The following is a 13,653-nucleotide window of genomic DNA, read 5'->3' on the forward strand; positions in this document are numbered from 1 at the left end:
GGACCATCTTACTTGTTTGCATATATATTTTGAAGATTAGGTTACAGTGATGTTCTCATACTACAGAGAAGGCTGATTTCTCTGTGATCCTTTTCATATCTGCTCAGAAATAAGTCTTATTAAGTTTGAGTGGAGTAGCTTCCATGTAAGGGTTTCTTAGAATCCTATGTAAAGATTCGAAGAGACTTTGGGGATCCAAGGCCAAGCCCTGGTCAGTGCAGGAACCTTCTCTGACAGCCCTTTGGCCTCTGTTTCAGCCCCTCTATTGAAGAACAGGCCACTGCTTCCCAAGGTGGTTTGTTCCATTGTTGGACTCTGTAAGGTTTCAATCTGAATGAGATGAAGTGAAAAGTTGGAATTTCTTTGTTTTGCTTGACTTGAGAAGTGTACCTCTTAATTCATTAACAATTAAGACATTCTGAAATAAATGCTGATGTTCCACTAATCAGAATATGTGGGTAGCAGCCTCTTTCATCTCTCACTTCAGTACCTGCCTTTTTCAATGCTGTTTTTAAAATAAATGAACCTGAAATAGTTTTAAATGCATTGAAAACAAGCAAACCTTGGGGGGGGGGCATAATTTGTGATGTTCTATAGTGAAGCAGCTTTACTTTCCCAGAACCACAGTTTCTTAAGTACTTTGCTCTGCTAAAACAAATAGAGATAATTAATGTACCTTCACCCTATTTGTTTTTACGAAAAATCACACAGACCACTTGCCACAGTCTTCCTGTGCATCATCGTCGTCATCATCCTTGTCATCGTCCCAAGTTCTTGATTTTTTTCACGTACTTCCATGAGACCTTACTTACAACATACTGTACATACTGAAATGTGACTATCTTAGGAACAAAAACAAAATGGCAGCTAAATCAGACATAATTTCCAAGGCCCAAGAGCACCAGTCTCAGTTCTTCTTCATGGTTGTCTTAAATCTAGGCCTCTCTGATGATTCTTTTCTTCAGTGTGTGCTTTCCTTCCATTTAGCTTTTTTTTTTTTTTGGCTGCGCTTGTTGTAGCTGGCTGAGTGCCCAGAATTTTGGCTATTATATAATAATACACAACAAACAAGAACCATAAAACTATTTCATTTTTTAATATCTGGGATTCCTTCAGTTGTACATATTGACATGTATCAAATGGACTTCTGCTTATCTTGATTTTAGTATTCTCAGTATTAAGAAGGAAAAATGGTATTTATTGTTGATGGGGAAGGAATCTCACAAATCAAGCCCGTGTACACAATGCTATTTCCTCCTAGCATATACATTTCTTTCCTCTACTGAATTAGAAGGCTTGATTGGGCATGTGTTATCTGCCCAGAATGGATTTCCTACCAGGCAGAAAAATAACTAAATTTCTTGATTAATATTTGTCTGCTGATGACCATTCTGCGTAAAACAGAAAGACAGAAAGTTAATCAAATCATTAACAATTACAAGAGAACACGGAATTACTTTCTTTGAAAGAAGTATCTGGCTGGCTTCAGCACACTGAATATAATCTTGGGTTCTTCCTTCTGAGATGTGTTTAAAAGTAGTATTCTACGTCTTAAGAAGAATCACTCTGAAGGCAAAGACTTAACTAAGAAGGCCACTTGTGGCTTGTAGACACTGATATCTCAGTAATATTCTACGTCTTAAGAAGAATCACTCTGAAGGCAAAGACTTAACTAAGAAGGCCACTTGTGGCTTGTAGACACTGATATCTCAGTAATATTCTACGTCTTAAGAAGAATCACTCTGAAGGCAAAGACTTAACTAAGAAGGCCACTTGTGGCTTGTAGACACTGATATCTCAGATTTTGTAGCAAATGGTCTTCAATTGCAAAACGTCATCTTTGAAATGTCGATTTTTATGTATAACAGTAGTAGATGGTCTTAGGCTTTGTTTCCTAAATTGATTTGAACTTTTCTTCCTTCACTGATCCCCAAGATACAACCTCCTGCTGTAACCTCTCTGAAAGGATATAAATGTAGAAAACCCTAAATCAGTGTGCTGGAAAGCGGGGATTTTCATTATCAGCTGAGCAAACTGTTCCATAATTTAAAAAACAGTAATCATTATATTTAATTTTTATTTGCAGATAACTTACTTTCTTTCCTCTGTAGGCATGAAGGGGCAGATTCTTCTGAAGGTCAAGAAGAGGTTATTGTAGTATTAAATAGTTTTAGAAGCAAAATCATCAGAATCCAAGTACGTATGCTGACAATTTGAGATTGAAATGCTTAGATGATTGATAGATTTAAGTTAATGTTTAATGTGATTAATAATGGGGTTTGCTGAGCATTTTGTGTATGCTGAAAACATCATTTGGTTTGATGTGTAGGTACAGAAAAAACCTGACAGTGATAATGAAGATCTCCTGAATGAAGTAACAACAGCAGAGGAGGAAGTTTCCATGACCAGGTAAACTAGTTGGGCTTTACTTGAGCCTAGCCAAGAAACTTGATGGGTGGGGGGCATGTCTGATTTATTATCTTTGTAGTATTTATCAATTCCTCAAGCAGAGAATGATCTTGGCCTATGCAAGACGTTCCTTCAGTTTTTCTCATTCTGTTTAGCCAAAAGGAGAAACTTGGAAAGCCAAAATGAGCAGGCATCCTTGCTTCTCTAGGATGTAGTGGAGGTAAGGTGGTGGTGGTGGTGGGGAGCAGGGAATCAGTAATGAATTACATTGCTTTCAACCACTGAAGTTTTGACACACATCTTCTCTTAGGAAGAATATCACACATTTTGGTAAGGGTTGGTTTCAGGTATTGCTTTGAATTAGCATTTGATTTTGGTCTGTATATTGCTTTAATCTTAATTACTGTATATAAGGATTGTAAGCCATTCAAAGTCTTGCTTGATTGGAGCATCATAGAAGCTTAGATACAGTAAATACAAACATTCTTACTTTGGAGAAGACTCTGTTTTGGTCCAAAAAACAGTTTGTGCACATTATGATCTTCGTTCTTTTTTTCCTTTGGTATAATCCTTTCCTTCTTTTTCCTCTCTCTTATTCCAGTAATGCAAGATGATCCCTTTTATAGATCTTAAATACAAACTGAATAAAAATCTTTTTGAAGTTCTACAGGAGGAACTTGGAGAGCAGAAATGGAGAAGAAAACTGATGTACTGAACATATTTTCTGTTGCTTCTGGCCATTTATATGAGCGCTTTTTAAGGTATCTGAAGGATTTGGGTGAGTGGGTGGTTGAGTGAAACCTGGGTGCCTGGCTGGGTATATTAAGGTAGACTGCATTTCCCTACTGTATGTACTTTAATCTTCAAATTGTGGAATAATACCTAATGTGGAAGTTTTGAATATCGGGAATTGAGTTACTTGAGTTTTAAAAGCAAGACTTGGGTAGTTAAACAGTATCATATTGATTTTATTCTCAGTTGAAAAGACTTCATTATAAAGTTACTGTCTGGCATCTCTGTGACATATTGTGCATATCTTACAGCACTCATTATTGGATTATTCTTGTTTTCCAGAATTATGATGCTCTCAGTTCTGCACCACACAAAGACACCAGTGAAATTTTGGTTTCTGAAAAATTACCTTTCACCTACATTTAAAGTAAGCACAGTATTTCACTTTTAAAATTCATTGCAATTTTAATCAAAACAGATCTTGGCTGTTCTGATTGCAAATCATCAGTGTCAATTTTCAGCTTGTTTAAGCATGTTTTGGGAAACCTAGTTCTGGGTTTTATTTTACAATAGATTGAGTAACTTAACAAGTTAGCATTGCAATAATAATAAAGTTCTAGTTTTGAACTTTACATTGAGAAACACGTGGGGGGGTTGTTCTGTTTTTTGTTTGAAAGAATAAGGATTCCCATTAATTAGAATAATCAGTTAATTTTTAAATTCGTGGTGCTAAGTACATTTTGTGATTATTTGGCTATTCTGAATCTCTTAAACTCTGTTACAACTGAATTAGCCCTATCTAAACCAGCAGCGTGCAATACTTTGCTGCTTTAGGCAAAGGATAAAAATTTGGCTTTCCCATTTCATGTACAGAGCCTGACTGGAATGATGCTGACCCATCATACCTGCAGACTGTACAGAAGCTTTTCAGGTGCTGAACATCACTCTCTGTTCACTGATGTTCTCCTCCCAAGGATCTGCTGACTCTCATGGCTGCTGAGTCTCCTGTTACCTCAGGGAAAGTTGGCCCTGGCTAGGTGCCCCAGATCACAGAAAGTTGGCCTTTACTTGTCCCTGTCAAATTTTAATCAAGATTTGTTTTTTAAAAAAATGTTCACCATTTAATGCAGCCTTTCTCAACTTTTTGACCCTGGAGGAACCCTTGAAATATTTTTCAGGCCTCGGGGAACCCCTGCACATTCAGGTTCAAATATAGGCCACAAGTTACAAAATTATTCTATTTGTTTCATGTGTAGGCTTGGATATATGCATTAATCCATCTGGATTTTATGAGCTGGGGTAGTTAAGAAATTGTTTTAGTGGGATTTTATTAGAATTTTATTGTATATTTATTAGAATTTTATTGTATATTTATTGTTCTGTATTGTAAACCGCCCAGAGTCCCTCCAGTCCGAGGAGATGGGCAGTGATAAATTTGATTGATTGATTGATAAATAAATAAATAATAGTGTTCTTAAACGAAAAATAAAGAAAGAAACTTATCTCTTTAATGTGAAGTTGCCTGAATTTGAAATATTTTTTTAAATAAATCATGATCTCCCAGGGAAGCCCTAGTGACCTCTCACAGAACCCAAGGGTGCCATGGAACCCTGGCTGAGAAAGCCTGATTTAATGTATACTGAATAGTTGCAAAAGACATGGTGTACATTTTGTTTATATTTGAGTTTACTGTCTCATTGCCTTATTGTTTATTGTCTTTGCTGGAAGGCAAAATGCAACTGCCAACCTGCTCCTTGACTACCTGCTGTTGCTTTCATAGATTTATATGTGGATTACATGAAAGGCCATCTGCATCATACAGAGGAAAAGTTTTCTTTCATGATTGCCAGTTTTATTATACGTAGATTGTGATCATCTGGATGATCTGAGGGACAGAGAAGTTGCAAAAAGTAAAATTAAAGCCTGTGAAGACAGGAGCTCTGTTCCAAGGAAAAATAAAACATTTCCAGCAGCACCAGCCTGAGAGGCAAAAAAATTCACTTATTTCTGGGTTCCTCTTCACATTAAACTAATATCTAGGCATGGAAAACAATAAGCAGGAATCTGTGTATACGTTTTTCATGTGACCTTGACCAGTTTGCTTGCACCAGGAACAATGTGGACATAGCTTGCCTTGTCTCACTTCTGTTTTGTAGGAGGTTATACCTCATATGGCGGAAGAATATGGCTTTGAATATGAGCTTGTACAGTACAAATGGCCCCGTTGGCTTCATCAGGAGACAGAAAAACAAAGACTCATCTGGGGTTATAAAATTCTCTTCTTGGATGTTCTCTTCCCACTGGCTGTGAACAAAATAATATTTGTTGATGCTGATCAGGTAAAAAGGCTGATTAAAATGTGTGTGTTTACTGACAGTTTTCATTTGCCTTGGTTTCATTTGTCTGTGCTTCTTTCTAGATACACTGTACAACAGCATCAACTTGTTCCTATCTTGTGCCATTTGATTCCATAAGTTAGGCAAGTTTGAATGTTCTCTTTCTCCATGCATTCAAACTTGTCTGAATTAGCCTGGGGGAAGTTCAGCCAATTCTGCTCTCTCATATTTTTTACTTCCCAGTCTAACCTATAGCCTTGGGATTTCCTGGTGATCCCTCATCCTAACCAGTTCCATCTATCCTTTTCAGGGTCAACTGGGAACTTCTACTTGCTGTGGCTTTGCTTTAGCACTGAAGTTATAAAGTATAGGGAAACATTTCCCATGTAACTCTGCTGGAAGTTTAGGTAGAAGTGGAGATGCTGATTTTATATCCCAAAGGGGTGAAATGTTCCTGGTGATACAGTGTGTGCGCTCATTTATGGAAGTAGGTCCCTAATCATACCTCCAAAATAGCCTTTATTCACCATATCCTGTCTAGCTCTGCATGTATGTTGGGTATGTGGATCATGGTAATTAGATTCTCATGTTCTGGTGAGTATGGGTGAAGATTGCTTTGAAATAAGCTTTGTGTTCCAATTGTTCTCAGAGAACAATGCATTTTCAACCATCTATTAATAATTCAAACTCTACTACATTAAAATTCCATAGTGATCCCAGCTACTTATTCCTAGTCTGCATGCATCTTCTGATAATATCCTCATCTGTTTGCTTTGAATTCCTGGTCCCAATTTTTTTGCAGAGCAATTCTCAAAATGCTTTTCCTGCTTATTTCAAGGTGGGCTAGAAGCTGAACATCTCTCTTTTCTGTAACCATGAGCTTTTAAGTTGAATATTGGGCTGGCAGTGAGCTCTATTCTTCTTCTTTAGTTTTAAATCATGCGCTTACTTGATTACATGACCACTGTGTGATTAAGCTTTCTGAAGCTGAGGGGAGGCCCATTTCCTGGCCTTGTACCCCCTTTAGCTGTGGAGTAGTTGTCAACCTGAGGTCTTCTTTGTAGTTTACTAAGTCTCAAGCTTCTGTATATTGTTTCTGTATATTGATGAGCACCTGGAGTTCTGCTTATGTGCTGAACATAAACACAGTGCAATCTAAGAGCCAGTGTCCTAGTATGTGAAGCAGTTGTCTCAGCTTCTAAAGTATCTTTCTTTTGAAAGAGTGTGCTATTTTTCTTTAGAAGGCTCCAACAATGCTGAGGATTGTGGGACAATCGTCCCCCCACCCTTATGCTTTTCCTGACATACACAATGCTCACTTCCATCTAACGAAGTGGGCAGAGCACACTCTTACAAATAAACAATTTTGCTTCTCTCAGCAAGCATTAGTTCCTTGCGATAGACCACAGGGTGCCCATTTTCCTTCTAACAACATTTACGCCTCTTAAAATTCCTTCATCCATTTCCCCTTTTTAAACAAACATTCTACCAAAGTACAAATTCTAATAGCTCTATTTTTTCCCATCAATGTATAATTTCAGTTTATATATTGCACTTGTTCATTCCATTTTCCCCTGGCCTTTGATAGATTCATTTTCAGATCCATATAGCTTGTTGCATAACATACATTGTAAATTATTCAGATTCTTGGCCAAAAACACGGCATCATCTGCATAGAAAAATAAATGTACATTAATGCCCCAGCCAACACATCTCTAGCATTATCCTAAGCTTTCCATATATATATACTGTGTGTGTGTGTATGTGTATATACACACACAAATACATTAAATAACTACGGAGACATCATATATCAGTGCAATGCATTCACTAAGCATGTAATTTATTCTCATGCATGGTTTACTTCTATCATACCGCTCTTACTGCATTTAGCAACCAACCTTCAACTCTCTATTTACAAAAAACACCCCATAATTCAAAAATTCAAACCTATTCACATTATGATATACATTCTCTAAACTAACACACACATGATCAACTTGCTTTCTCACATTCATACATTTATGAATGACTTTCTGAACAGAAACATTCTGGTATTCCTGACTGGTATAAAGCTTCACTGCTGTCACATCTTGTATACTTTCAATCAGAATTCTGTCAAACACTTTCACAGGCACATTTAGCAAACTCTAGTTTTTGCAGTTGGTTATTTCCATCAAAATTTCTCTGCCTTTTCTCTTCCTCTTTTAATCTTAACATTTCCATATTCCCTTTGCTTTCTTTGGAGCTATTTTCTTCATTTTATGCACATTATGCAGTATCTTTGTTCTCATCCACAATACTTTTATTTTAACCTTTGCATAAAACATCCTTTTTCTTATTTCCTATGCAGGAAGTCATACAGGACTCATCTTTCTTTTACTTTGTTTCTTTCACTTACTTCCTTTTCTCTGATGCTCATCTTTCCCAGGATCCCATCTTGGCACTATAAAAAATTGGTCTGTCCCACATCTGAAACCTCTCTCCATGTTGGTATCCTTCACTATTTCTCTGGTTTTCAGCAGTAGCAATCAAATTATTCCTGCTTTTATATTTATATTCATTCCTTTGCATGAATAGATACAAGTTTAAACCACATATGCAGAACAGATCTTTTCCAAAGCAGGTGCTCAGCAAACTATCAGCATTCTCATTCATTCAGTCAGTCATTATTCTCATTCATTGTTGGGGTTCCAAAAGGCCCAGTTGCTTCTTCTGTACTCTTGTCAATTCTTCCTAACAGTTTTTTTTTCATTCTGAATCACATTGGATGTTCCCCTTTTTTCCTCAAAACTAATATCTGCTTCTTCCATTATCACCTGGGTACAACGTGCAACTGTTACTTACTTTCATATACACTAACAGAATCCTAGATCACACCAGTTCATACTTTGTGACATATATTTTATTCATCTCATTCATTATTAAACCTACATCTTCACTTTCCTACATGTATTCATTAACTCCTTTCCACAAGATCAGGTCACCTTCACTCAGGTATTATACCCTTCCCCTTTCTCTTAGTTTAATGGATGCACAACAGCTCCATTTTTCTTCTTTCATTTCAGTGATTAATTCATGCTCTTTACCATTTTTTTCCTTTTAACCAAGTTGCAGTCTTCCATACTGGCATGACTGCCACCAAATACCCTAGCAGTCTTGTCTAGTTTTTACCAGTCACTTTTGGCACAGCCAAATCTGTTTTACCACAAGCATGCTCACACTGTTCTGTGCAAGTTAGGATACTTAATCTGAAGACCACCCAACATACTGTTGCTCTCCTCCTGTCAACTAGGAAGTATATGTGGCATACTGACACACACTCAGATGCTGATTGAATATTGCTTTTATTTTAAAATAGCTTATTAGTTAATTCATTAATTAATAAGTATGTAGGTAAATAATATGACACAATGACCAAGCTCAGCCTACTTCCATTTATGTGATGCATCATATAAAACCTGGCTTAATGAATAACAGCTATAACCAATAGCATCAGGAATTTTAGCCCCCTCTTGCTTTTTTCTGATATTTAGATTGTAAGAAGTGATCTGAAAGAACTCCGCGACATAAATTTAAAAGGAGCACCTTATGGTTATACTCCTTTCTGTGATAGTCGTACAGAGATGGATGGCTACCGTTTCTGGAAGTCAGGATATTGGGCTTCGCACCTTGGGAAAAGGAAGTATCATATCAGGTAGGAAAAATTTGCAAGTCTGTTTCTCTTCTCCTCTCTCCCATATGTAAAAATTAATAGCTTTTATTTTTCTGCCCAAAGTTCTGCATTGAAAATCTCATTGAACGGGATTCACTGAAGGACATGGCAAAACATAGAAACACTATGTTCTTTTTATACATTTCAACTAATGATAATAGCAACATTTTGATTATGCTTACCCATTTTTCAAGGGCGAGAAACAAGCCCAAATGCACTACTCTAATCTTTATTATTTTTTGTAGTGCTTTATACGTTGTGGATCTGAAGATGTTCCGGAAGATTGCTGCAGGAGACAGACTTAGAGGTCAATATCAAGCACTTAGTCAGGATCCAAACAGTTTATCCAATCTAGATCAGGTATGCTGTAGTTCGTAACATATGTTACCAAGCAAAACATCTGTTATCCAGGATTTAATCCTGGGTGAAAGTGCTGACCTGGCATATTTATAGAGACCTGCTTGAGAGGTGAATGATGAGTAGACTCTCCTGCTGCTGGATTTGGATGACTAGGACAGTGCAGGGATACTATTAATGTACTGTCTGCCCTGCCTGAGCTAGCTGAGGGATCTTCAGCATGGTACTTAACTACTATGGGCCTCTTGTTGGGGAGATTACTGTCCATGCTAAGGTTGCCAGTGTAGAGTGGCTCAGGATTTATGTCTACCATGATAACTTTGATCCTATCACAATTAATATTTAGCCCACCCATGCATCATGCTCCTGCCAATGGAGGGGCTTTCTTTAACTGACTTGCCATGATCCCTCTTTGGTTAATTTTAGACTGGCAGCTATAAGCCTCTGAACAGTGCTGATCAAAGAGGTCTGACCCAGACACTTGATGGGTATGGATGATTTTCTAAACGCATTTGAGGAGTTTCCTCTTTTATTTTTTGGCAATATTGCTGAATCCCTGTCTGAGCCATAAACTATGGAAATGGCTCAGGCAGTTGGCAAAATTTGCTTCTAAGAATCATCTTTCCCTTAGGAGAACTCAGTTGGCACCTTCGTTTACCAAGATGCTGATCAAATAGATAGAAGATTGGAAGAACATTCATGATGGATCTAACTAAACATTTAATGAGACCCTCTTTCCAACCCATTTGAAATCCTACTCCACAGCAATGGGGTACAATGAAGAGGTTCCATTGGTGTTTGCATGGAACAGACCATCAACGGGTTTTTTTGTACTGGGGAAGGAGAGACAGAACAGTCAGAAACGTGGTGTGATTATGAGCTGTGTTCATCATTCTTTGCAGACAAGGTTGATCAGATTTCACAGAAAAGGACCTTGGGAACTGCTTCTGTGGTCATAGGATTCTTTTTATCTTGTAGATCTCAAACATATGGACTGAATGAGTGGAAAGATGAGGGCCACCCCTTGCTTGCTCAACCTTTGCCCTTCCTGGCTAATTAAATGGATAGGTTGGGACTGCCCCCCTGGTTAAGGAGGTAACCAATGTCTCCTTGAATGTAGGATATATCCCTGTATGCTTCAAAACGGCAGTTTGTAATGCAATCTTTATTGAAAAAACTATCCTGGAAGATCTTTCGTATTACAGACCAGTCTCTCACATATTCCATTCATGGGAAAGTGTTTGAGAAAGTGGTGGCCTCACAGCTACAGATGTATCTGGATAAAACTGATTTTATGAATCCATTTCAATGGGGATTTTGGCATTGAGACTGCCTTGTTAGATAACTGCTAAAAAATAGATGGGAGGAGGGCAACCCTGCTAGTTGGGCCTCTTGATGGCTTTTGATATCATCAACCATAGCATCCTTTTGGGCCTTGGAAACACTATTTTGTCAGGATATGCCCAGAGCTTGGTGCTGAGATACTGCTGTTCTACACCTGAGTCACTGACATGTGATGTTCCACGGGGCTCTGACTTGTGTCCTATGTTGTTTAACATGTACAGGAAATCACTGAGGAAGGTTAGTGAGGAGCTTTAAAATATGATGCTCTCACTCTGCTGCTCCCTCCCTTCCAACTCAAAAGAACAATCAATACTCTTGAACATTGCCTAAAATTAAAGTGGGACAATATGGTGGTACTGCTGGTAAGGGAAAAATGGATTGAGATGAAGCTTATTCTGGATTGTTTGGCACCAACTCAAGAGAGCAGGTTTACCATATGGAACTGTTTCCTGACCCCAGATGTCACTGGATTTGCAGGCTGCGGCTGTAGCAAGGAGTGTGCTTGTCACAATTATGGCTAGTAAATCAACTGCAATCCTTCTTGACAGTGACAGTTATCCACACCTTATTTACAACCTGTCTTGGCTACTGTAGTGCACTTTATATGTAGCTACCCTTGAAAAGGGTTCAGAAATTGAAATTGGTGCATCACCTGTACTGAAGGCTGATGCTGGGCATTTAGAGCCTGATCATCTGTGGGACTGCCTTGCTCGTCCACTGTGATGATCCTGCCTGGTTACTTCAATAAGAAGGAGAAGCCCTTCTGAAGAGGCCCCCCTGCCAGATGTTTGACTGTGGGTGCATGAGAAAGAGCCTTCTCCCCTTAACTCCCAGGCTGTGGAAGATGCTCCCTAAGGAGATGTGCTTGCTCCTGCCCTTCCAGCAATTAGGGAGATGGTAAAAAGACGTATCTTTCACCAAGCTTTTGAGTGTTTATTATTTTATTAGTTTTTATTTTATTATTGTTGGGGTTTTTTTAAAAAAAAAATCCTGTATGCTGTCCTGAGTAAGTTTTTGTGTGTGTGTGCATGTCAGAAGCACCTACCAAGGTGCTTCTGTGTTGAAAGACTTTGACAGTGACATCACCGTTGCCTGGGGGATGCCCGAGGGGGCTCCTTTCATGTCCCTGTTATTTTCCTACTGAAGTGATACCTATTTATCTACTTGCATTTGCATGCTTTCAAACTGCTAGGTTAGCAGGAGCTGGGACAAGTTGATGGGAGCTCACTCCGTCATGCGGCTCGTGCTCTTGGGTTTTGAACTGCTGAGCTACCGACCTTAATGGTCCTCTGACTCAGCATCTTAACCACTGAGCCACCACGGCCCCCTTCCTGAGTAAGTAAAGTAATAAAATTAAGGCGAGGCGAGGCACGCCAAGGCACGCCATACCAGTCTGTTGGACCTTTAGTACGTAATGTTTTAATGTCTCTTAGCCATATACCAGCATAAAAAGAGACAAGTTGGGAATATAGCAGCAGGATCGGCAGAATAATGCAGATCAGAGACATGCCGGTTCTCAAAGGTTACTCTTTCCCTAAATTCACATGGAAGCCCATTTTTCCTTCTCTGTTCTTGTGAAACTGACAGCAGCAAGTCTAGAAAAGAAAGAAGCTGCTTAGCTAGGAGAGTTTAGTCCTGTTTCAATACTATATGTGACAGTCACATCACTCTTCCCAAGCAGCAGCAAGGGTCCCAGGCAGCAGCAAGGGACTACAAGCCTTGTTCTCCAAATATACCTGCATTGCCTGAGCTTGATGCAGTTGTAATCCAACCTGCACAAGAAATACCAAATTGGGGAAGACCGATGTACAGTATACTGTTTTCCAGTAACAATTCTAAATCTTAACTTTTTTAGGATCTTCCAAATAACATGATTCATCAGGTAACTATTAAGTCTCTTCCTCAAGAATGGCTGTGGTGTGAAACTTGGTGCAGTGACGAATCCAAAGAAAAGGCTAAAATCATTGATCTGGTGAGTGAAGTTAGGAAGCTATAAGCAGTTTCGTAACAGCGTTTTTCTTCACTGGCTCCTGGAATCTAACCTGTGGTTAGGCTAGATGCTCTCTCCGTTCTTGTTGCATGTAAAAGTTAACAGCTGAACTATGGAAATCATGAAATCATAGTACATTGTGGGCTGTGCCAGAATTTGTAGGATTAATAGGATTTACCTCTCAGTTTATCTTGAGTTACTTGACCTATTTCTGTATTTTGGTTGTACTTTTCTACCCCATAGCCTTGGGGGAAAGAGAGAGAAGGGAAGCCTGATCACACGTGGATTAACCCACAGCAAATGGGTCTCCTTCACGGAGTCTGGCAGCAAAGACTACAAGCAGATGCTAACTGAGCAGTAGCTTTGTGGAGACTTTCCGTTTTATAGCAACAAGGTGTCATTGTAATACCAAGGGACAGAATATGTAGTGTGTTGTCTTGGCTCCTTCCCTTTTTCTGCAGGATGGTATTGATTCATTTGTGCATTTTTAAAGAAGAATGAAACAAAACAGTCCATAATGCCCATATCTAGATTTCTATTTTATGAATTTGATTGTCAGAGATTTTTCTCAAATTCATCTTCTCGCCCTCTGTAAATTGTAGTGCTGACAGAAGAATTACTTGGGGATGAGCCACTCAGAAAGATGAATGGAGGGGTTGAGGATTCCTGAGAGCTGGTGACAGATGGTTCTGTTTATAAAAAGAATGCTATCCAGATGTTTCCACAGCTTAATAGAGTAGCGATTGGAAAGCATGACATGTTGTTCTCTG

At 38.7% G+C, this 13,653-nt stretch overlaps 1 protein-coding gene across 1 annotated transcript in view; it reads left to right on the forward strand.

Annotated features, from left to right (window-relative positions):
* The window catches only part of UGGT2 (UDP-glucose glycoprotein glucosyltransferase 2), a 78,426-nt gene that overhangs the window by 62,217 nt on the left and 2,556 nt on the right, over window positions 1-13,653 (forward strand). Inside the window, exons 30-37 of the mRNA XM_063304651.1 lie at window positions 2,112-2,196; window positions 2,330-2,409; window positions 3,072-3,170; window positions 3,484-3,568; window positions 5,298-5,480; window positions 9,014-9,174; window positions 9,438-9,552; window positions 12,749-12,865. Coding sequence (XP_063160721.1) covers window positions 2,112-2,196; window positions 2,330-2,409; window positions 3,072-3,170; window positions 3,484-3,568; window positions 5,298-5,480; window positions 9,014-9,174; window positions 9,438-9,552; window positions 12,749-12,865 — 925 coding nt within the window. The remainder of the gene's footprint in view (window positions 1-2,111; window positions 2,197-2,329; window positions 2,410-3,071; window positions 3,171-3,483; window positions 3,569-5,297; window positions 5,481-9,013; window positions 9,175-9,437; window positions 9,553-12,748; window positions 12,866-13,653) is intronic.

The sequence above is a fragment of the Candoia aspera genome, chromosome 5, assembly GCF_035149785.1.
Source record: "Candoia aspera isolate rCanAsp1 chromosome 5, rCanAsp1.hap2, whole genome shotgun sequence".
NCBI lineage: Eukaryota > Metazoa > Chordata > Lepidosauria > Squamata > Boidae > Candoia > Candoia aspera.